We start from the raw sequence: 23,717 nt of genomic DNA, 5'->3' as shown, positions 1-23,717 counted from the left end.
TTCTTACTGCATTTGCAACAACAGTGGAATGGCCAAATTTACTCCACAGTCACCTCTCAGAAACATCTGCTGAGGGATTTAACACTTGCATCCTGAAGTCCATGTTCCCAGTCCCACAGAGGGGCTGGACACTGCTGCCTGGCTGACAGCGGGTGAGAGGCACTACGTGACTGCTCTGAGCAGCATCGCTTCAGGTCCCCAGTGTTGGCACAGGCTGGAGAAGGATCCCAAAGGTGCAGGAAGGGAGAAAGGGAATGGCAGGATGAGGACAACAATTTTAACAGCTTGCTGAAGCCATGCAGAAGTGGTCTGGGGATGCGGAGTGACATCCCTGGAGCTCCAGTCCGCAGCTTGCTGTTAGGTAGCAGAAATACACCTCGCTGGGGAAGACAGATGAGAAACTCCATCCAGCTCTATGACTGGCTCTAGGTGTATAACCAGGAAAGAAAACTCACAGGGAAATGTTTGTTCCCTTGCACTCACCTTTCTGGTTAAAACTGAGACAAATGTCACTGAAATGAGAGGAAAAGTTTTCATCCCCAGCTAATGTTTGGAACAAGCAGAGCAGCCAACTTCCAGTTGGTTTCGCTTCCCAGCTACTCGTTTCCAGGAAGGTCTAAGATAGTGCGACTTGCATAACACAAAGGGCATGTTTTTTCTTATTCCTGCAAAACCTCCCTTGAAATTAAGCCCAGGGAAGACTATACTTCTTGTTACAGAAGAGTTGGTATCCTAAGTGGGAAGTGTTGGAAAGCTGCAGGTGAAGGGGCTGCACCTGTAGCAGATGTCTCTCTGCGGCGCATCTCGTGGGAAATGAGAAGGTCTCTCCTGACACCAGGAGCACAGTGCAAACAGCCACAGGAAAGGGGGTTCAGGATGGTGAAAGGCATCAAAAACCAAGAGTCCTGTTTGAAGGGATGCAGTGTTGGTCCTGCTTCTGGTTGGGTTGGGCTTAACTTGTCTCTCTTTAGAGTTATTTGAAACACCTCTGTACTCACTGCCTCCAGAAAGGGCCAGTGGAGGGGACGAAGTTGCTTTCTCAGTGCCCATCAGATTGCCGGTTCAGCTGCAGGGGTGGCTGCTCCAAAGGCAGGTTGGGGCCTCTCTTGCAGCAAGTTTTGTGATGCAGGCACATATCTACCAGGAAGAGAGCAGTGTGACCAGGCCAGCAACACTAGCAGATGGTGAGGATCTTCCATCTCAGCACAAGCCACAGGGCCATCACAGGAGGAGGGGAGGCTCAGCACCTGCTCTTTGAGTCTCACATGGCTCCGTGCATGTAAAGGGATGATCCAGGAGCAGGAGACACACCACCCAGGGCATCGCCTCCCCCTACCATGGTCTCTGGAGGCCATCACAAGCTTTTGGAGGTCTTCACTGGGGATTGAAACTGCACCATTTGGGCAAAAAAATCCACAGGAAGGACTAGTGCCTTGGAGCTATCTAACCCAGTGGTCAAATTCCAAATTCCAATATCCCTTCTCCACCTCCTTTCCTTCCTTAAAACAAGAATAAGCAAGAACCCAGGCCTGGGCAGAACTTCACAGCCCGTGGCAGGCAACTGCTGCCTCTCTGTATGGGATTCGCAAAGGGGAGGCATCTCAGGGCCACTTCCAAATGACCAGCATCGATGTTACAACTATTTGGCTGAGCTCATCCCAGTGCCAGTGAGATGGTCCCTGGGCAGGGTACGCAGCTGATGCAAAACTGATGCTACACTTGATCTTAGCTGAAAGGCCATTAAAAAGAAATCAGAAGAGACTGGCTGAAAGCAATTTATGGGGTTACAAAATGATGTATTACATGCACCATGGCTCCAGGTTTGCAGTAATTTAGGCTGGTATTGATTGAGGAGAGACTGGGGCATATTCCACCACCTTTTTAATTTCAGTCTGATTTGGCCGCTGCTTGCAGGTCAGCAGGCAATTTGATGAGACAAAAACAAACCAAGCATTAGAGCAGCCTAAATCACCCGCTTTTAGAAGTACCTTGTAAATAACTTTTAAGGCTGAACAAGGAGAACAAAATGAAAGAACTGGCTATTAAGGAAATCGAGACTGAAGTTTCAGGCTGAGAAAAAATAGTTTCATGGCACAGTTAAGAAGGAATATCATTCACACATACCATCGTTGCCTGCCTTTATTTTCCCAAACAAATATGCTGTCTTTTTCCTCATATTACAGTGCTAATTCTGATTCAATGTGAACTGATTGGATACCAAAATAAAGCCAAAGTACACACAGTTTCTAACAAAGGCCTCTAATCATATCATTGCGGCAATGGGATGGATGTCTTGGTGGGATTCCAGATTATTCAAACCATGTAATGGCATAGGATTGTCTCTACACGCTGAGGAAAGGGATGGGCTGTAAATCTGAGTGTAAATCTCCTCTAAGGGTAAATCTGGGACCGTTTTTCCCCTGGAGGTAGTGATTATAGTCCTAGGTGTACTGGCACATGGGAGGTGTTAGTGAGTAGTGGAAACCCATCAGTACTTGAGGTGGGGAAATTGCCCATCAACTGACATCAGGGAAGAAAACTTGCCACGTACCAGGTGATATTCAGGAGATGAAGCACAGGCAGAGGAAGTGGGAGGAAAAGGTCTTTTAATTCTCCATTAAGTCCCTTTGATTCTGGGTTGAAGTGGTCCCCTCCTCACAAAGCTGCATTTACGTGCATGAAATCCCAGTCCCTTTCCCCTCTCCATGCTAGAAATCTGCCCCATGCGTTACCCCTACCTTCCCAAACACATCCCCAAGCACTTCCACAGTTTCACAGGGTGAGAGCGTGGAGGAGGGATGTGGCAAAAGGGAAAACTGCTTCAAACCGACGAGTGTGCCTGACTGCAGACTGCCTCCAGTGTCAGCTATGGCCCCTGCTCACCTCTTCTGTGTTTGCATATTGACCCTGTGTGGGTCATAGGCAAAGGTCCAAGTAAAGATGGTCGATTATGTAGCTTATACCTGCCATAAGGTGTTGGATATAAATGGATTTCCCAAGTTTACCGTGACTATCAAAAGCTTGTGCACAGGTGAAGAGACACAGAAAGCTCTGATCGGACTAATTAGCACTTTCCTGCAAGAAGGCTTCTCTGATCTCTAATCACATGCTCATTTCAGTCTTTTAAAATTGTGCTTGTGAGGCTCTTTTCTACTTTCTGCAGGTAAAGGGAGATGTGACCTCATATTCTGTCACACATGTTGAGAGAGTAGCAGATGTGATGTCCAGCTTTGCTGAAGCTCGGGAGGGAGCAGGAAAACCTGCTTTATTCAGGTTTTATTTCAGACCAAGCAATTGCTGAGGACCCAGTTCTTTATTTCTGCCTAGTGGGGCGTTCAATCAAATAGCATCCCAGGCAAGATGAAGTCCCACAATTTTGACTCAAAATAAAATCGAGTGGAGTGAGGGAGGATAACATCTCCTTCCATAGACCTCTGGAAATGATAACCTGCTCCGAAATATACACATGTGTTGGGAAGGCCAGCCTAGCCAGGCTCTGATGGACCCTCACAGCTAGCATGGAAACTGTAGGCTCAGCTGCCAGTGAATCTGCTTCCACCCTTCTAGTAATTAGTTGTACAATCAAATGAAACCACCTGAGCATCTTGTTCCTTTGCTTCAACTCCAGAAGTCAAAGACCTCAAAAGTTATTGGCAGTTTTAATTAAAACTAGCTTTGAGATATAGAGCAACCTGTAATGGTTATGGCTCATTCTAGATAATGCTGTAATAACCCTCGCACATATTAAATATAGCAGCAATATTGTCCACAAGAGATGAGGACATTAGCACAAATAATCAGCCTCTCTGTTGCGGGGAGGGCTCCGAACCCAAGAGTGGGTCTAAAACAAATGCATAAAAGGCATTTGCTCCTGAAAAATAGATATCCTGCAGCTCCCTGCCCCCTTCAGCATCCTTCCCAGAAAGCCCCCGAGTCTCCAGCAGATTTAGTTCAACCCCTTCTTACTCCCCAAACAACAGGCTGCCAGTGGGAGGCAATTTCCAGGTTCCTGCCCCTGCCCGGGCACTGCTGGACAATCTCATTCCCAGGAGCCACGTGCCACCGGCACAGCGCTTTAGCAGGGAGGGCTGCAGGCACCATGGCAGGTGTGCCCACAAGTTCAGCCCTGCTCAGCTTTTCTGACTCGAGGCCCCTGGCTCTGCCCAAGGGGTTGCAGCGAATGCAGGGCTCAGCTCAGTTTACCCAGAACTTAATGTTCAAGCAGGCTGATAAATAAAAAAAGTGCTGGTTCGCCGCATTTCCGATCTGGGATGGCCATGCTGCTCCAGCAGAAGGGCTTTAGTTGGAAGCCCATGAGGCTCTGCCTTGGCCTGGAGATGCAGAGAGCTGCTGCAAATTAGCAGACCCTTGCTCTGAAGCAGCAAAGCCCAATGGCTCTGCAAACATACCCAATGCAATGCCAGAGGGACATAGAGAGGGTACTTCAGGAACACCCACCTTCTGCTCACCTATAAATCTGCAGCGTGGCTGCAAGTAACTAAAGTTCCCTCCTGTTGGTTTAAAAATTGGAAATGTTTTTCTCCCTGGTGTAAATCCACTGAAGCCAACACATTCAAGGCAGCCACACAGGGAGTGAATTTGACCCAGGAAAGTTCATTGCACAGTCTCAGGTGGGCATTGCAATTGTCCAAGTCAAATGGCCCTTGCAGCATTAGTCTGGTGCAATTTTATAGGGCAATGGAAAATTTAGTTGTTCCCTCACATGAACAACAGCCAAATCTTCAGTGCATTTTCTAGGGAAATAACTTGTGTTCATCTGAAAAACCTTAGAAGACTGATTTGATTTGAAGCGCGCCTTTTGTGGACAATGAAAACAGTCCATTGGAAGGAACTCTAGTTGAGTATCACTAGTAAAGGCATCCAAGATCACTTATTTCTTTTGAAAACTATACCTCTTATTTCCCAGAATACTGAGCACATGCACAGAGCTCGCTGAAACAAGTTTTTGCTTAAAAGACCATTTCAGTGAAAAGAATTGTGTTGGTTTTGTTTGGGGTTTTTTAACTAATGAAACAAAATATGGCAACATTTCTCCTTTGAGAAAAATACAAAAATAAAAGCTACTTCCTTAAGAGTTCTTATTCCTTCTTTGTCCTGTGCCTCTAATCACGTAATAAAGACAAGTGAAAAAATACTTCTTTTTTTTACTCAAACTTTGAAAACATCTTCACAGGATTTTTTTCAAACTTTCTAGGGAAATGCTCAGCTTTCCAACAGATGATAGATACATACCTTACTTATAGAACTATAAGCTCCTACTAACTTGAAATCTCTCACATATGAAATGCACTTCACTGACCATTCTGTTAGGAACAGTTCATCCTTGGGAAAATATTATTGCTGGAATGCTACACGAGTCCACAGCTTAGAGCTGGAAGATGCATTTAAATTCTCTGAAGAGGCTTTAGGAATTCATTACTTGATATACCTTTGGGGGAGGGAACAATCTTTTTTGTGCTACAACAGCTGAAAGGATTAATTGATTCTTTTCACCAACAATTCATTATATTTCATCATGTGCCTTTTATGTGTCTGTTCTGTTGCCCCACTGCCTTGGTAAATATTTCCTAGCTGCAGGATGGCATCTTTGAAAGAAAGAGAGGGGCTCTAGCCATTGCTCTGTTCCCAAAGAATGAAAGTAAAGTCAAAATTAAATGGGAAAACAACTGTCACCGCAACGACAATCAAACTGCAGACTGTATTAGCACTTTTCCTCTGAAGCTCTGGAATAAGGCAACAAGATGCATGCATTTCAAAAAAATAATTATAATAAGACTGTCCTAATGTGAGCAGTAAGAGAAACTGTCATTACAACTGACTTACATGGAAGCGCACAAGCAGAACAGGTAGCCTAAATGACAGACTTTTTATTTCCTTCCCCAATCTGAAAGATTAGGATCAGTGTGGTCATAGCAAAATGCAAGTGTAAAATCCAGAGCTGGATTTCAGTTTTTCCCTCCAGAGGTGGAGAATATACAGAGGCAGGCTTTTGATTCAGATTCATTTTGTAAAGGAAATGTGTAAGTCTCTAGCTTTATCTGTTCACTCTGGTTCCAACAAGTAAATAACCTCAGCCTCTCTGATCCCTGAGGAATGATGATTTACAGCACTGGTAATGTGCACTGAAGAAAAATACAACTTGTTCCTGAAAACCACTGATTAAAGTGATCATAGCAAAGCCAAATATCCTTTTATCACTCCTACCTGCTTTACCCCTTGTTACTTTATCCAGCAGCACTGGCTCCGATTTAATCTGCAGGAAGGGTGCCTGTCTGCAATGCTGATCAACACCATTCAGCCTTTGCAAACATTTACCAGTGCCAAGGGACCTTCTGGTAATGCTTTTAGCAGAAATATTGTTTAAAAAATGAATTGCTAAAATATGAACTTCCATAGAGAAAGCACCAGGAGAAGAAAAAAAAGGGACGACAAAACCATAGTATCCACTGCCTACTCACTGTCAAGCGGCACTGCGAAGGGTAAGAGCTGTTGAAGCAGGAGGGAAGCACAGCCTGGCAGATCTGTTTAGTCCTGTCTCATCCACCATCACTGCTGCAGTCCCTGCCAGGAGCCTGTCATGGCAGAGATCCATAAAGGGCAGAAGCCACTAGTAATGGAACTGAGCATTCAATTCCCATTTGGGCAATTGCAAATCTTTTTCCTGGTCTGTCTCCCCTCTCCTGTTGCCGCTCTGCACTGCCCCATTTCACCTCTGGGTGAAATGTTTTTCTCATTTTCTCCCGTCACACTAGGAGTATATATGTTATAGCCTTCATGGAGAGTAAGGACCATACAGAATGTATGGGGAAGACTTCAGGAACCCAGACCATTTCATTTCTAATAATTGAGAATGACAGGAAATTTGGGCTAGAACAAACTCAAGAGTTCCCCCTGTATTAGTGAATGTCCCTGGCCAGGATGAAGTCTATCTGATTCACTCCTGGCAGGTGTTTGAGAAGGTTTCCATCAATGGACCCTACATGACTCCCCAGAAAAACTGCACTAATTCTGCCTCCACAGCCAGCACAAGTGTCCCCTCATATCTAACCCAAACTCACTGCTTTGCTCCACCATGGACACTTGAGAACTCTGTAGTGTCCCTATGTCTGCTTTGAATGCAAGCATGGCTTGTAAGTCCCTCCACGCAATCCACACCTTTGGCTAGCGGGGTCTTCTATCTCCCAGAGATCCAGCAGGGTCCAGTGGCTGGAAGCTGGAACTCGGATTAGAAACAGGGTGCAAATGCAAACAATACAGGTAGTTTAACAGCTGGGACTGTTTACACACAAATTTACCACAGGCTGTGCTGGCTTCTATGATGGGCAGTTTAAAATTAGGATACCGGATGTTTTTAAATGATCACTGTGCTTCACTAAGGAATTAATTCAAAAACAACCTCTTGTCGTTTCTTAGCGTTTAGCCTACATTACTGTGCTATATTATCATATAATTGGTTGTTAGGTCAGGATTGCAACCTGGCAGGTTCCTCTTCCTTGCCTAATTAGTGTTTCTTCCTCATTGCTCAGCGTGGGACTTGGGGTTTTTTTTCCCCTATAGATCTCCATCTCCTGTGCACACCCCCTCACAACGCAAACTTATTCCCTTTCCCTCTGACAACGATCCAGCCCTCCACATGCAGAAGAGCTGCCGTTTGCTCACGCAGCCTTACATGAAGTTTCTAACAACATGAGCTGTTCAGTCTGATGAGCTTGAGGCAGTCAGAGTGTTTCAAACTTGGCAGCCCAGGCCAGCTCACCATTCAAACACTGCACATTTCCCTCCTACCTCATCGGCAGCCCTCCAGTGACATTCTTATGGGTCCCTTCCAACTTGAGATATTCTGTGACATGAGTCATTTGCCTTCCCTTCCTCTTAAAGCACAGACTTTCCTGGGGCCAAGCCAACACATGGCACTGCACAGAGGCGTGCCACATGAAGACCTAGCTCTTGCAATGACAAATCCTCCCCTATGGCATGACTAGTCTGCTGCACTACACCCCAGCCCTTGGCTTACTTAGGGTGTGAGCTCTTCATAGCGCAAGCCCTGCCTGTCTTCAGCTGTGTACAGTGCTTGTAAATCCATGGGGCGATAGCCAAAACAGCATCACCCTAGTCATAATGCAAATCTCTTATTTCTCTAGCACCCTCAGCTAGGCTCAGCCAACTTCCTCCTGTATTTTGGCCTCAAAAACACAGCTTATTTCTCATCTCAGGCACTGGTCCTGCTTTTGCAAACTCAGGTATGAAGGCCAGCAGAAACTGGCTCCCTGTGCAAGACCACATGTGAATATTGTGCCAGGTCCTAAACAGAGCAGCACCAGAAACACTGGACAACAACAAGCTGGAACAGAAACAGGGACAAACTCGAAGGGGTTTGCAGAAACCCCAAATTAAAGCAGACTGAGATGTCTGGCACGATGCATCTGGGAAGATGAAAAGAGTTAATCTGCATAGCCTGGCTGGACAGCACAGCTTGACAGCTATAGCCTGGACTCGAAGATGAAAAACTGTACCCTGGTACAGGGAACTGGTATTAGAGGTAATGAGGCGGCACTACTTTAAACAATGAGAGCTATTTGAGCAATTAGGAATGGCGTGCAGTACCTGGTTTACTTATACCTAGACATAAATTTGTAGAGAAGGGAACCTGACCTTGTGCTGCCCCTACGTCCAGAGCAAACAGAGCAAGCACTTGCTGGGACTGTGCTATCCTAGGCATCACTGCATGTCCCACAGCGTCTTGCAGGGACATTATTTGCCCCAAATAGGACACAGATGTCTTCACAGATTCCTCCTTAGGATGGCTTCAGGTTGTATGTGGTAAGGCATTACAGGATACATGGGGGTGTTGCATTAAAGCTGGCAACACAGGTGCAAGGAGTACAGCTCCTGGAGCACACAATTCAGCTCTTCTCGAGAACCACGCTCCTTCCAACAGCACAGATGTGGTGTACCCAAACAGCCCAAACTTTGCTGGCCCCGAGGAGTGGGGGAACCTTATCAGATCAGCCTCTGATTTCCTTTACTTCCACAGCACAAGAAAATATGCAAAATAAGATGACATTTGGCTTCTTGCAGAGAACAGCAGATAATTTAGTCAGATTAAAGTACAGCCTGGTCTCCCACAGAGACGGTCTCTGCATGGCTGGGCAGCAGCCTGGCTCCACTGGAACGACGCTGCTCGAGCGCCTCTCTGTGGATCTGGGCTCCTCTTCCTCCCTCTCACATGCCTTCTCAATCCACTGATTTTTTTCATTTTCTTTTATTTTTTTAGAATAGAGAGCCATATTGCTCCCGTTATCCCCTGGTTGCACCTCTGAGTTCACTGAACTTGGCACTGAGCTAGGAGTTGGCCCAGCCAGAACTCCTACAGTTCCATCTTTTGATGGTGATATACATGATACCTCCCAAGGTCTTTCCATAGTTTCCAGCAGTAGAATAGCTCAAATTGTTTCAGGCCTGCAGCTGCCTAGTGCTCACGGAGTGACCGGGAATGGAAGAACAGCTGGCAAGGGCATCATCTCTGGAATAAGCAATGAGGTGCCTCCGGTGCTCTCCAGAACGTGCTGTGGAGCTCAGCACACAGCTCCATCACCAACGCGTGTGTCAACACACTGATCATACCAATTTTTCTGCATCCTTTCAAAGAAGCAGGAAACAAATGGTCCCCTGCTGAATTCATGAGTAAAAACAAAGGCTCTTCATCAGCCTCCTGCAGCTGCTTGTTGTTTTCCTTTCTCTGTGGAGCCTGCCAGCTCCTGGTTATCTTGGCCAAGCACATGATTAGAGTTTTAGAGCAAATTCAAACTGCAAACAAATAAGCACATCTTGAGACAAATACACACAAACTGGTGGATGCACAGTACATCTAACTGCTTAGCAGATTCTGTCATGCCTCTTCTTCTGATGCGAGGCAAGCCCTACTCCTCTTCTGGATGGAAAACAGATGGGGTAGGATTAAGGACACAGATTCCCAAGCCCTTTACTTTTGCACAAAAAAGTAAGAGCTAGACCCAGTGCTGCTCAAGGGGCCACTATTAGTTGTGCTGGGTCTCTGCAGCATGGGAACCAATGTAGGAATAGGAATTCCTGCCCTGAGTAATCCCCTGTGCCCAATTATGACAGAAGATCCATTGTTTCTTAAAATACCACAGAAACAAAATAATTAAGTTGTTACTGCCACCACAGAAAGAATAGAAGAAAGGATCAAGGATTGTTCCTTGTTCACTTCAGGGCTGAACCAGATGGCTCCGTTTAAACAGGCATTGAAGGTGGTTTGAGCTAGCCTGCTTGACTTTGCACTGAAGCAGATGGCAAGTGCTCACACAACCCAGTATCAATATCTGTAACAATCAGCTGAGCTGTGAAGCTGTAATCTGTGGCAGATGGAAAATGACAGCACAAAAGGCTTTACTAGGGCCCTCAAAGCCTTTCAAAAAGGTAGCAAATAGGAAGGTTTAATTCAAATAGCTTGTCCTTCTCCAGAGCAAACCAGGCATCTGAGACTGCAGAACAAGTGGAACGCTTCTCCCCTTTTCTACCTCCACAATGGACTGGCTGACTTTATTTCCAGCGGAAGAGTTAAGACCTGTCATCAAAACTCAATCCAAAACAAGACAACTTGCTATGAAAAAGTGAAATAGGACCTTGACATGACACAGTGTCTACACGGCACAGTCTGTGCTGAGTCCCTGCCACCCTGCATTGATGCTTTGCTGAGCCTTTGTGAGAGTCACTTGGGGGAGACCTGGAAAAAATACAGCTCACCCATGCACACAGATTGCAGTGGTTGCTGGCAGATTTGTCAGATTCTTTGTGGATTAGGCAGTCATCCTGGAAGCATGATCAGCTGTAAGACGACTGAAGTTTTCTCATGGTTTTGATGCTCAAGAAAGCCTGTTTGCTGTGCTTGAGAATGAATATTTGGGGTCACCTCCCCTAAAGTTCCTCAGGTTCCAGGGGATCCCCGAATGCCTGAAGAGCGACAAAGATACCCAGTGCAAAATGCAGGTAGGCTGTCACCCTCCAAGTGGGTAATCAGACCCTGCAATTAACATCTAGATGCTGCCAGTCTCCCACAGGACCTGAAAACACCAACAAGTGAAAGACTGACCAGGGAGCCTGCATACTTTTTTGCCCCATCTGTCAAATATACAGAGCAAGTTACTAACTTAACACACTTCTGGAGTAAGAAACAAATACATGGATGCTTGGCCTTGTATCGTCCCTGCTAGTTCTTTGTCCTGTGTTGCCCATAGTAGGGATGCTTCAGCTTTTTACAGCCTTTGGCCAACATGCTGGCCATGCTCCTCACCCATCTTTGGCTCAGCACAGCCCTGACTTCTTCAGACCGCCCCCCCCCCCCAGCTTCTGTCCTGCTTCTCTGCAACACCAGTTCTTGCCTCTAGCACCAGTTCTAGCCTGACCTTAACCCAGAGAGCTTGTCTGAACATTTCTAGGCTGCAATTCCTAAGCAGACTTATGCCACAACTGCCTGCTTTGAAGGCAAAAGAAACAACTAGGCTGCAGAACAGCCTAGGTCAGGCCTGACACACTCCGCAGTGTCACTGCTGGTTGGCACCGCTATGCTCTGGGGGATGCCACCTTCCTGGGTGATTTGCTGCCTGGTCTGAAAAGACCAGGTCTCTTGCTAAACACAAGGATGATGCTGCCTGCCCATCTGGGTCAGAGCAGTAAATGAGACAAAATGGTGAGCCCCCACAACAGAAAGACAGTACATTAGAGTCTCATACAACGCCAGTCCTATGAAGAGCAAGAGACTTTTACTAGAGAAAAGGCTTTATTAAGGAGGGACATTGTAACATACCATATATACTGCTCTGATGCTCCAAGTCTCTGGGAGGACTCAGACCCAGCGCAAATACTTAGGTGTTGGGCCTGCCACCTTGCTGAGCCACCTTTCCTACCTCAAGACTCTTCCATCAGTAGTGTTTGTCTCTGATGAGGAGGTGCTTAACCCTGCTGAAACAGGCTGAGGGTTAAGCAAGGAGAGAGGCAGGGTGCAGATACTTGTGGCTGAGCAGTGGCAGGCAAGCAGCTACTTCGGATGACAAATTGCCCCTGGCTGGAAAGCAGCAGGATAGATTGGAATAGAGTTGCTGTCAAAATATCAGTGCTGGATTTGGGGTCTGCAGGACTGTGGTAGCGCAGAGCCTGACCCTCAGGATGCAAGGCTGACTACAGCTTCTTCTGTCCCTTTACTTTCTCTCTCTCCTTGTCCATGAGAGCTGCTTGTGCCTGCAGTCGACTCCAGTACTCAGGCAACTGCTCCCCAAGTCCCAGCAGGCTCTGCTGCCTAATGAGGGAGAAAAGGGTGGTTAAAAGAGTCGCAGCCATTCTCCCGGTGCTCAGACAACCTTAGCCTGGTTCCCCCAAGGGTCCCTGGGGCTCACTACAAATTAAGCAGTTCAGACTTCTTGTGTCCAAAGAAACTGAGATTCCCTCATGCCACTTAGCACTCAGGTTTACCGCTTTTGACAGCAATGACCTCCATATTTCTCTTTGCCTGTTAGCCTCTGTAAACACAGGTCTCGCTGCAGCTGTATTTGGTCTGCTCTGCCTTCAGCTCTCAGTACCCAGGGAGCAAGGTATCCCTGGAAGTGATGTCTCCCCAGTTTTTCTCATCTGAGGCAGACAAGAATCTCCTCTCCAGCTTTATAAGAAGGCAGGACAGAACTGGTGGCTGGTAGCATAGGATGAAACCTTTCCACACCCAACTAACCAAACGCCACCACAGGATTCACCCTGGAGGCAAGTCTTCCCTTAGGGGGAAGGCTACCAGGTGACATGTGCTGTAAGGTCATACCTGCACCCACTGTTCCAGTTCGAATTAGATAGTGAAGATGTAGTGAAAAGAACAAACAATACCGTTGACACAGATCTGGCTCCAGGTCCCCAAAAGAAAATAAAGGGAAAGGGTCACCCAATAAGAGATGTCACATTGCCATCTAGTGACGGCGTGGTCACAATGCATCAGCCTCACCAACCTCGGCCGGAGGGTACTGGGGACCTTCTCAAACCGAGAAACCTCCAGCACAAACCCACTTAAACATCACATCAACCCCGGAATGGAGGGGAGGAGCAAGGTACAAGGAGATCCCAGCTCTGCCTGGCTATGAGATCAAAAGGAAGACACAGACATGTAAGTGAGGATCACATTCCCTGACAAGCTTGCAAAATGTGTTGCACAAAAACACATTAGAACTAGCAAGCCCTCTACCTGGAATGACAAGCCTGCCCCAGGCATTCCAACTTACAGTTGTTAAGGTGTTCTAGGAAGGACAGAAGGGAGAGGAGGAAGGGTTCTGGGTGGCTGTCAGGAATCCAGCTACCTGAACATCAACATTACCCAGACATAAATCTATCACAGCACACAGAAGAACCCAGGAGCTCCAGGGTGAGACCTCACATGAACCTCAGCAACACCACAACTTACAATAATGCAGGTGCACTTACCTACCAGGCAGAAGGAAATCCTTACCTATCACGTAAGTAAATGTTACATCTCTCAGTCCATGGCAGGTTCTGCAAAGATTTGAGAGGCAAATCTGATTCCTTCGGGAAAGCCTCCTTCAGTGGGTAGGAGTTGAAGTCAAAAAGGAAGATAGTGCTGTGACTGTCTCTGCTCTGTGCCAATGCACCTGCCAGCTGCTGCTGCTTATCTCCTAGACAGAAACAAGAACCATGAGCATCAGGAATCATCCAAGAAGAAGAACGATCAAGGATCAGTGCACAGCTGAATGCACACAGTGACTATATATCTAAGACCACTCCAGGGTGCTACCTACCCACCTCGAAGCAGCAAGCAGCAATTCACACTATCCACTACAAACACTGGCTGCCAGGGAGATGCTACAACATGAGAAGGTGGAGTACTGAAGCAGTAAACAATCTGCGATGTGGCAGTGTTCATCAGGGAAACTGTGCCATCCCAGGAGAAAACAAGGGCCTGAAACAGCAAGCTGACACTTAGAAATAGACATAAAAGAAGTGAAAAGCGTTTCCTGGAAAGAACATGGAACGACACTCAGGATTGCACATTTTCTTTGCCTTCCCAGTAGTCATAGAGCCACAGCAGGTCAAGAACAGGCCATGCAGGGGACTTGGGATGGACTTGCTGCAGGTTGGGATTGGAAAAGGGCAGCAAGGCAGGTTAGAAATGAACTAGATCCAGCCTTCTGCATGGCTGGCTCTGGCAAATGGCTTTCAGTCCTTTTCTCCCCATGCCTGAAATCTTTGAGGCCACTCGAAAGGTCTGCCTCAACTCGTGCTTGTAACTTCTCCTTACCATGATGCCCTCTCATGTCTGAGCCTGATGCCTGAAGCTTCGTGGCTGAACCCTCTCATTGCAGTTGGACCTGTCCATGTGCAGAGGGCCTCCAGTGCATGTCCCCCCGCAGCGGCCAATTAGAGGACATGGGTGCAAGGGGATACTAAGACCATGGAAGATAAATCCTTTGGGAGTGACCAGCTACATACAGACCTGCAACTGGTGCAGGAAGTTCCCATGCTAAAAATAGCTGGAGGCTGGGAAAGGATGTGAGGGCAGTACCATATGTGATTGCCCTGTTCTTTATCTTCTAGGCACCCAGTTACAGCCATCACTGCAAACAGGATGCTAGGCCAGAGGGACCCGTGTTCTCACCCCGTTCTTAAGAGAGCTGGCACTGATACTCACCGCACTGGGGTATGTCAGGACAGGCACCACTGCGCTGACAGCAAGATCCGGATCTTCAGGCCTGTAAAAACAGAGCCAGGCTTATGCCTCTGTTTCGTGGACGTGGCACGTACTGAGAGGCTGTGATAATGACAATAACAGTTTGTGGCACACGGGCTAGCATAAGGTTCCAGACAACCCCCTTCCCTGTGGGGACAGAGCTTGCCTCCTCCTGGGCAGGAACTATGTTGGAGATGCAAATCCCCTGCATGTCCCAGAGGCATGAAACCATAGCCTTCAGACCAGCAGCTTCCCCAAAGTTGACCCTTATCCTCAAACCAAGGGGATAAACGAACATCAAGTTGATAGAAAGATGGTAAGAAATACTTATTCTGACTTCTAGGGGGAAGTTATTCTGGCAAGGGCACAAGAGAGAAGAAAAAAATTCCCCCGGGTACCTGGCAGAGACCCAGCTAGTTGGACGTCAGTTCTGGAGTAGTGCTACAAGCGCTTGTGTTCTGGTGCATAGAAGAACCCAGAAACACCCCTAATTCTGGCATAACCATTGGACTGTAGCACTGGAACTGACTCATAGCAAAACCACGTTTGCTGGTGACAGCAGCATGGCAGAGCTATCTGGGTAAAAGCCGTAGAAAGTTCTCTACTCCACAGAAATCTGGGGCTCTGTGCTGGACCTGACCACTACACCACATGGTTTCTTTGGCTGGGCTGAGGTCTGTCAGAGCCTGCCTCACCTGTCTGCCAGGAGCGTGATGCTGGACTTCCCAGCCCTGGGTGCTTTCACCAAATAGAAAGAGCTGTCTGTACATAGCACTAGAAGCTGCACAATGGGACAGGCAGGATCTGTACCAGGACAAGGCATCTCATCACTGGCTGTTACGGAGCTCCGCAGGAAGTGGATACTATGGGTGACACGTTCCTCTAGAATGGCAGTCACAGACAGTGGGTATCCTGGGGAAAGAGGAGGAGGGAGGGAAGGAAAAAAAGGGGGAAAAAAAAAAAAAAAGAAAAAACCAAGGACACCAGTTTAGGGAAAAAAGGGAACCAGCAATTTATCCAAGAAAAGCTTAGCTTGGACTGCTCAGGGACAGCAGCCACCAGAACAATTCTGACAGCTGAAGATTCCTCTGCCAGAAGAATCCCTACATCATGGCAGGATAACACTAGCAACTGATGGCAGCCTGGACCACAATACCACAACAGCCTCAAAGATGACCTGAGGGCACAGTGGCAAAGCAGTGGTGACTGTCACTGTCTCAAAGCCTCAGAGCAAGACTGTCATCAGCCCTCACTGCAGCAGGTCACAGCCCCTGCATTGCTGTGGATGGAAATGGTTCTGCAAGCGCTAGGGCAGTCCCGCTGTGTTGGCAACTTCTGGCCAAGCATCTGATAAACAAGCAAGTCCAAACTATTTTCAGACTTGCTTGTAAACTCACTGCTAGTCCCTTGTTCACACCAAACCAGAGCCTCAAACTCCTAAGGAAGGGAGCAATTTACCCACAGTGATCCCAATATACAATCCCAAAGGGCAAGCTCACCTAGGCGATTATCCCAAATAGTTATTGTTGCATCTTCACATGCCAGTGCCAGGTACCTGGAGCAGGAACTGACAGCTGAGCACGCAATTGGAGCTGCACAAGGCCACACAACATCAGGTTTCAGATCAGAGTCTAAAGAGAAGGACATGAAGAGACACAACTGTAAGAAGGCGCAGAGCATTCTCTTTCTTGATACTAACATTCAGTTTCCCAATAAAACACGCACCATTCTGCGGTCCCCTGCCAGAGTGGCTTCACTAAAAATACTGCCAGCCTGTGCAACATGAATCCCCACAATCCAAATGCCAGCCTAACCCACAAGATATGAGGTAGCTCTCCTCCCCTTTCCTCATTTCCCTGAATAATGAAGCTCTGTGTGAATGACAGCCGCTGGCCACTGAATACTCCCACTCCCCACAGAGTGCTCTGCTAAAGAAAGCAAGGCTTTCTTACCCACTTTCTCCTTGAGTGGACGGTTAAGTAAGTACAAGCAGAGATTGTGGCTTCCATCCCAGTGCACACTGATGCCAGCTGGAACATCTGGAACAGAGAAGGGGACAACAAAAGAGAAGAGACTGAGAACAAAGAAAGGAACAATCCAGGACACAAAAAACACCATTAGAAAGCTCTCATTAGAGCTCTCACTGTTCCTTGATGGGGCTTACAGAAACTCTGTTCACACAGAAACTACACCAGAACAAACTCTCTCCTCATTCGTTACTTTTATCTTTCCTATGTGCCCCCTCATCTCTTTCTGTGGTTTTGGGAGGTGGGCGTTGTTGTTGGGTTTTTTTTTTAACTGCGGAGCTAAGTTTGTTTGACTCCATGCTGGTAACTGACTTATAAGTCTTAGGGCTGGCATTTTTATCCAGGCTTATGTACTTGGAGGTGGAATTTATATAGTGAACCCAAGCCTCAGCCATTGAGCTCTAACTGGAGCTCAACGTCATGCTACAACATGCTTCATAGGTTAAAAGTTTTTTGCCCATTTGGATTACCTGGCTGTACTTTCATTTCAGGTCCCACCTGTAGGATCCGGCTAGGCAGGAGAAAATGAAAAGTAGCATGTCTGAAAAAAAGGAAGAAAAATATGTAAAAGGCAGGCTTTGGTAAGTAAGCAGCACTGTGGCAAGACATGCAATGGCTCTAGCCTCCTGCCCTAAAGCCCTGGGAGGAAGGAGGCAAAGCTAAGACAGAAACTTCCATTTACACTCTAAAAGTGTATTGTTCTGATGCCTCATGGACTGAAATCCTGGTTGGTGCTCCCACTCACCTGGGGATCTCCTCCTTGCTCGCTGTCTCACCCTCAGCCTCCAGATAATCCCGATAAGTATTGCGGAAGACAGCTTCCTGCTGCTCCCACTGGGAATCCTTGATTAGGTGGTTGTACCCCAAGCCAAGCATGCTGCCATCATCCACTTTCTTCAAGGCATCCAAAGGGCTTTTGAAACTACTGCCTGCATTAGGAACACAAAGGGAGAAGGCAGAGCCCTGGAGGAGCAGACACCATGGAGTGCTCAGAGGCATTTTGACCATCCCTCCTTCAGGGTGGCATTGTCTTGAAAAGGGACACACTGCATCTTGTGGTACTTTCCATATCACTAGCTCATTTTCCAATATTTGAAGGCAGGGACTAGAACAAATCATCTGAGGACTCGGCTGACCATGCCTTACTGTGCCATTCTCCCTGACAAGTGTCCCAGCATAAGGTCTGCTCCCTCCTCATCCTCAGCATTTTCCTATAAATCACTCAGAGTGACAAATTAGGGGTGCTGTCAGGTTGCTAGGGTTTAGGAAACAACCTTCTCCCTCTCCAGTGACAGCGAAGCCACGTGTGTACGACACCCACTTCAAGACACACTGAAGTATTTTGTGCTAACAAAGGTGACATGCAAGACTGTCAGGTAAGAAGCAACTTCCACTACAGGATTACATTTAACTATAAAGACAGGTCAGGAAGGGACCAGGGAGCACATTACTGGAATTTTCTGACCTGTTCTGTACGCGTAAGGGCCACGATTCCTTTGCCACCTGAAGGAGGCTGCAGGTTGCAAGTACAGAACCAGTTCTGACCTGTAATGGATTTGGGTGGCTTCACTTTCAGCAGCAGCACTGGGAGACTCAACTTTGCATTAGCTTTGTTTGCAGACACGGGAGACTCCTGCAACAGTAAAATGTCAGCCTGAGAACTGTGTCGTACCCTCCACTTTTAAGTTTTTACCTGTTCATGGGAATCAAATGCTTCCTAAAGAATGCATATGCAAAGATTGGCGGACACTGCCTAGGAGATAATGGTTTTAGGCTCATTCTTCAGGCCAAAACACAGAAGTTTGAGGGAGGTCAGTACTTTTGCAGTATTACAAAGGAGGTCCTGCCTCCACACCTCCCGTCTTTGTGCCCTAAGTAACCTCCACTTCTGATTTTATTAACCTCTCTGAATTACTCTTGTTGCAGCACAGGGCTGGGTGCGGCACAGCAAGGCTCAGAATAATAAAAAAAGGGGGGCGGGGGAGGAGGGGGAAAAAAAAAGCAGGACTAGAGGCTGTAGAGTGCTGCTGCATACAAGAACCAGATCTTATTTCAGCAAGCCCAGCGAGGCAGGAAGTCACATATGTGCTTGGCTGGGAATAGAAAATCCTAACAGGAACCGGCACTGGTGTGTTCCCACCACCACCCCACTCCACACACATTGACACTTGCTAAACAGAAAAGGCCTGACTAAATAATCAACCCTGTCTAAGAAGGAAGAGTCTTGTAAACTTGGGTAGTTTACATGGAATCAGCAAAAAGGGAATGCCTGGGTGTTTGCTTTTGGCTTAGCTAAATTAAGCGGGAAGTAGCTCCCTCTTAAATGGCCAGGAATGTATTTGCTGGAGGAAGAGGGAAGAGTTATGAGGCAGGTATCACAGAAGGTTAGCTGGAGGTACTGGGCAGAAGGTGTCTGTCTATCAAGAGGTGAAATATAGCAGGGTAAAAGCAATGGAGGAGAGGATTAAGCACTGACTTAGCATCTAAAACTCCTAAACACAGCTCAGGTTCATTGAGGCAAGTTACCATCTCTGCAGAACCATCTCCATGCAGCTCCAGACTTTTCTGCCAAAGAACCAGAGGTGACAGTGGTTAGTGCAAACAGGCAGAGACCCTGCCCTGCCCAGGCAGGTTCAGCCATGACTCCACCAGGCTCCTCTTGTAGGTTATCTAAAACACAAACCCTCGTTCAGGACCAGACTCCTAAGTGGAGGTATCAGGCCTGATTCCCACTCATCTTCACCTTCCCCCAGTAACATAAGGGAGAAACCCTGTGGGAATAACCTTACACAGGGCCTCCACAGATGGGGCAATACTGCTTGGAAAGGAGCTGCCAGTTTCAGGGAGGGGCAGCAGGAACACTAGCCCTGGGATCAAGGGAACCTCACTGGAAGGCCTGTCTCGGGAGACTGAACATGTCCCAATAACACAAAGGCCTTATGAAATGTGGGATGGGCTGCTGTAGAGACACATACTCCATCCCCCTGAGCCGACAGACTTGTTCAGCCTGTATTTTGCTGCCACTGTCTGCAGGAGCAAGGCTTGGGGAAAGACCTGTAGGCAAAAGGACATTTAAAAAAAAAAAAAAAAAAGCACAGCAGGAGATGGAACTGTTTTGTACCGCAGATGTCCAGCTTGACCTCCTCTCCCTGCAAGCCAGCCCTGCTGCAGCTCCTGGGCTCTTTTCCATCTCCTTCAGCCAGGAATCCTTAGGCAATCGGTAGATCTCCAGCCAAGCTTTTGTGCTGTCTGCATTGGGAAACCATGTTCAGCAATTGGAAATGAGGAGAAAAGGTCTGTCAAGCAAGCAGCTTCTGTTATCTTATATTCTTAAAAGAAGATCTGGATAATTTTTGAGATATAAAATCCCTGTGAACTCCATGCAGCCCACCTCTCCTCCCACTTAAGGCTTGACATGCTTGACTGAGACCAACATCTGAGCCTCCAGCTCAAGTCCTCAGGGTCCCACATCCACCAAAGGAATTCCATGAAGCGACTCAGTCAAAGATTTGACTTGTAGCCTCTGAGATAAAGTAGAAAGTGAGACATGGTCTCACACTGGTTCTCTGTGGATGCTACATATCTCATTCTCAGCATATGTCCAGGCAGATAACACCAAACACAAGTCCAGAAAAACTGCTACCAGAAAATGGATTAATATAGACAGCTGCTATGAAACAGAAGAATGTTGTAGCAAGGAGTTTGCTGCAGTGTTTTTAGAGACTGTCTCTGTGCTCTCTGGCTTATGTCTGCAGAGAAAACTCTTCAGGTCTACACATTTCCAATGTAAAAGTGAGCCTTAGCAAAGCAGAGGAAGAACTGAGTTTGGTACTTCTGGAGAGAAGTGGGAAACCTGCTTTTGCCAAGCCTTCTGGGAGCTGGGAACTACACTGACCAGCTCCCGAGAGCTCACTTTTAGAACCAGTCCTGATCCACACAAACCTTTCGGAGAGGACAGGAACTGGCAAGAGCAGACCTCTAAGCTGGAAAAAGGACTGGGAGGGTTAGGAATGAGATCTCAGGCAACACAGAACACTTGGAATATTTTAGAAGAATGGCTGCTGGCCCTTCTGCTAGAACACAACAGCCATCACCCAACACACCATGTTCCTGCACTTGCCTTGCAGCAGGACTCCCGTGTAATCACCTCCCGGGGACACCACCACCTCCACACAAGTACTTTGCTTGCTGATATCCTCCTACCAAAGAAAAACAGGCTGGCATCAAAGCAAGATCACCAATTCAGACAGCTCCATGGCCTTATGCAGCTGTCAACATGGCAAAGGCCAGACAGATTTTTGGAAGAACAGGAATAAATATCGGTCAGCACCCTCGGAGCGCTGCTGCCCATGACAGAAATTCTTGAGGGCAGTTAGTACTCCTCGTGATTGATTACTTACCAGCCTGTGCCCAGTGTCTATGGAATTAACTCAGTACATACCACTTCATTTAGGATTTTAATGAGTAGGAAGCTTTCCTTGTGAAAGCAGAAGAGCCAGACAAGCCCTGCAATAGAAACACAAAGTAGCAGGAGGAGGAGGAGAAAAGTGAGCAGATTGTAGCCATGCTCTAAGGAGATGGCTGTTAGAACACCTGCATGAGAATTAATGGGACTACATTTTTTCCTGGGCTCAAGGAAGAATATCCCATCGTTTCCAGCACTAAACTTTTGCTGGCTTCCTTATGCCAGCACCAGCAAACATTCAATTGTACATAGAGAAGGATAAGCCAGTTTGAAAGGTATCTCCACCAGAACTGATAGGGTTCTTATGAATCAACAAGCTAACCTATTTAACCACAGGGCTGTGCAACTACAGGTGCAGAAACAAAGCATGGGTAGGGGGGGGTCTTACCAAGCAATGGTTCTTTCTATCCAGTCCAAGGTATTCCTAAAATTTACTGCACTTCACCCTCAGCTCTGCATCTGCTGTGCCAGAGAGGACATCAAACCCACACCCTCTACTAATCACAAAGCCCTAGGGCTACCCTCTCACCCTACAACCTGTTATCTGACATCCTCTTTGCAGGGCTTTCTAGGAAAGCTCTCAGCCATTCTAATGTTCCTCCTGATTTAGCACTCTTCCATAACGCAGCTGCCATCTCCTCAGTTCCAGAGCACAGCTATCCCCAGCTAGGTCAAGGAAAGCCACATCACACTAACCCATTTCATCCACAGCAAGCAGGATGTGGCACTCATTCCCCAAATCCGAGGCATGGATGGCACAAATCTCTGTCTTGACCGCATCCCAAGCACAGACTTCCTTACAGTCAGACATCTCGAAGGCAGCCAGACCCACGGACAGACCAACAAAGATGTATTTTCCAGACACTGCAAGGCAACTGGCTTTTCCTGTTACCTACCAAGAAAAGAAAAAGAGGAGTGTACCCCCAACTGCTCCTCCAGTAGGGATTACATCAGCCATACAAGCAACATACCCCTAGCCTTTTACTAGCAGGAAATTATTCTACAGGGAAAAAAATATTTGTATGAGCTTTCATCAGAAGAACAGGGGAGAGACTCATCTGTCACAGAGATTGCTCTGTGCTGGGAGTGAAAAAGGCTTCTCCCACCTTTTCCCTCCTGATAAACAGAAGGGGTTTTAAAGACCAAGAAGAACTCAGGGGCACTCAGCCCTCTCGCTGCTAACACAGAGCTGCAATGGGACACTGGGGTCCTCCAAGCAATGACAGAACACCAGCGGAAGCCAGCACATCCTCCTGCATATCTCCATGTAACAATGGGGAAGGCAGTGCTGCCCTTCTGCTCCCAGTGCTCCCATCGTGGTATTCACCATTAACACAGAGCTGAGTTTGCCCATTTATATGCTACTGACTAATTAGCTTCTCCTTAGCAAACAAGGGTGGAGCTAGCGTGAGAAGCAGGTGAATTTAGTGCTGTTTAATATCTGCTTCTCTCTTTTCAGAGGTGTGATAGATGGGTGGGAATCAGAACCTGTCAGACAAGCTTAGAAGCTGCAGCCTTTTGAAGTGAAGCAGTGAGATGGTGGTGGATTCTGAGAAAGGTGATGAACAGAAGAGTGTAAAATCAACTGAATGGATATCCTCTAGAAAAACTGCTACAGTAATTAGCGCTGTCTCTGCTGTGAGGGTCTTTGTACCTGGAACTCCGCTGTAGGAAAGCATTTTGTGGGCTGGACCTTTAGGTTTTGCGCTTCTTGGAGCATCTCCCTTTTTTCAATGATTGCCATAGCATTCTCAAACACCAGCATCACCAGTTTGTTCATCATCCTGAAGGGCTGAGGCAACACATCACGCTTTCGATCGGGATCCTGCAGGAAGAAATCTTCCTCATCATCCTTTGGCCAGTCCTTCTCAGATGGTGGAGGAATCTCCAGGGGATGCTTCGGGATGTACACAGCCATGGTTCTGCCCTGCCGGATACAAACCACACCACAGGTGCAGGAATCACTGTAGGTGCAGAATAATGAAGAACCGTGCAATATCTGCTGTAATGAGGTAATGGGGGGAAAGATGATTAATGACCTCTAAGAGGGAAGGGGGGTTCCTTTCAGCGTAGACAGGCATAGAGCTCGTTTGTGCTGGCTGCATTGCCCCCGTTACAGGCTGCCCCAGAAACGGAGTGTCAAAGCCTGAGCACCAGACTGTGTAACAATTATGACTGACCATTAGCCAGCTCTTCATTAAAAGACTTACTCGGCCTGGATAAAACCCCAACAATTAATTCGGAAAGCGGTTGGCGTCTCTGGAAGTTCTGAGCTTTATTCCCAAGCCACCGGGTGCTTTCGGGGTTCTCCCCTCTGCGCCGGGCCCGCACCGCTCCCACCCCGCACCGCAGCCGCGGGGCCAGGCCGCGCCGCTCCAGCCCCCCGAGCGGAACCGCCGGCGGCCGTTACCGGTCAGCTGCGCCCGGGGGGCGCCTTTGGCGGGAACACCCGCCCCGCTGTTGACGG

At 47.5% G+C, this 23,717-nt stretch overlaps 1 protein-coding gene across 4 annotated transcripts; it reads right to left on the bottom strand.

The window, feature by feature from the left end:
• Positions 1-11,808: 11,808 nt before the first annotated feature.
• WDR93 (WD repeat domain 93) lies at positions 11,809-23,696 on the bottom strand. Of its 4 annotated transcripts, XM_037394172.1 has the most exons (17): positions 23,461-23,690; positions 22,905-23,177; positions 21,947-22,142; positions 21,227-21,291; positions 20,906-20,984; positions 19,907-20,034; positions 19,312-19,350; positions 18,331-18,418; positions 17,531-17,714; positions 17,256-17,326; positions 16,711-16,797; positions 16,258-16,389; positions 15,454-15,670; positions 14,720-14,780; positions 13,834-13,990; positions 13,523-13,706; positions 11,809-12,337 (listed from the first exon to the last, which is right to left on the bottom strand). In XM_037394172.1, exons 2-17 carry the CDS (start codon positions 23,166-23,168, stop codon positions 12,220-12,222), a joined length of 2,070 nt encoding a protein of 689 aa, XP_037250069.1. In that variant the 5' UTR covers positions 23,169-23,177; positions 23,461-23,690; the 3' UTR covers positions 11,809-12,219. The 4 variants fall into 4 exon arrangements, with proteins under 4 accessions (XP_037250069.1, XP_037250070.1, XP_037250073.1 ...); XM_037394173.1 differs by lacking the exon at positions 11,809-12,337 and having other exon boundaries at positions 13,588-13,706; positions 13,830-13,990; positions 23,461-23,691; XM_037394176.1 differs by lacking the exons at positions 11,809-12,337; positions 13,523-13,706; positions 13,834-13,990; ... (4 more) ...; positions 17,256-17,326; positions 18,331-18,418 and having other exon boundaries at positions 17,572-17,714; positions 23,461-23,696.
• Between the last annotated feature and the right edge of the window lie 21 nt (positions 23,697-23,717).

Source organism: Falco rusticolus, chromosome 7, assembly GCF_015220075.1.
Source record: "Falco rusticolus isolate bFalRus1 chromosome 7, bFalRus1.pri, whole genome shotgun sequence".
Classification (NCBI taxonomy): domain Eukaryota; kingdom Metazoa; phylum Chordata; class Aves; order Falconiformes; family Falconidae; genus Falco; species Falco rusticolus.
Note: the sequence above shows the minus strand (reverse complement) of the source record. Positions and strands in the feature narration are given on the sequence as shown.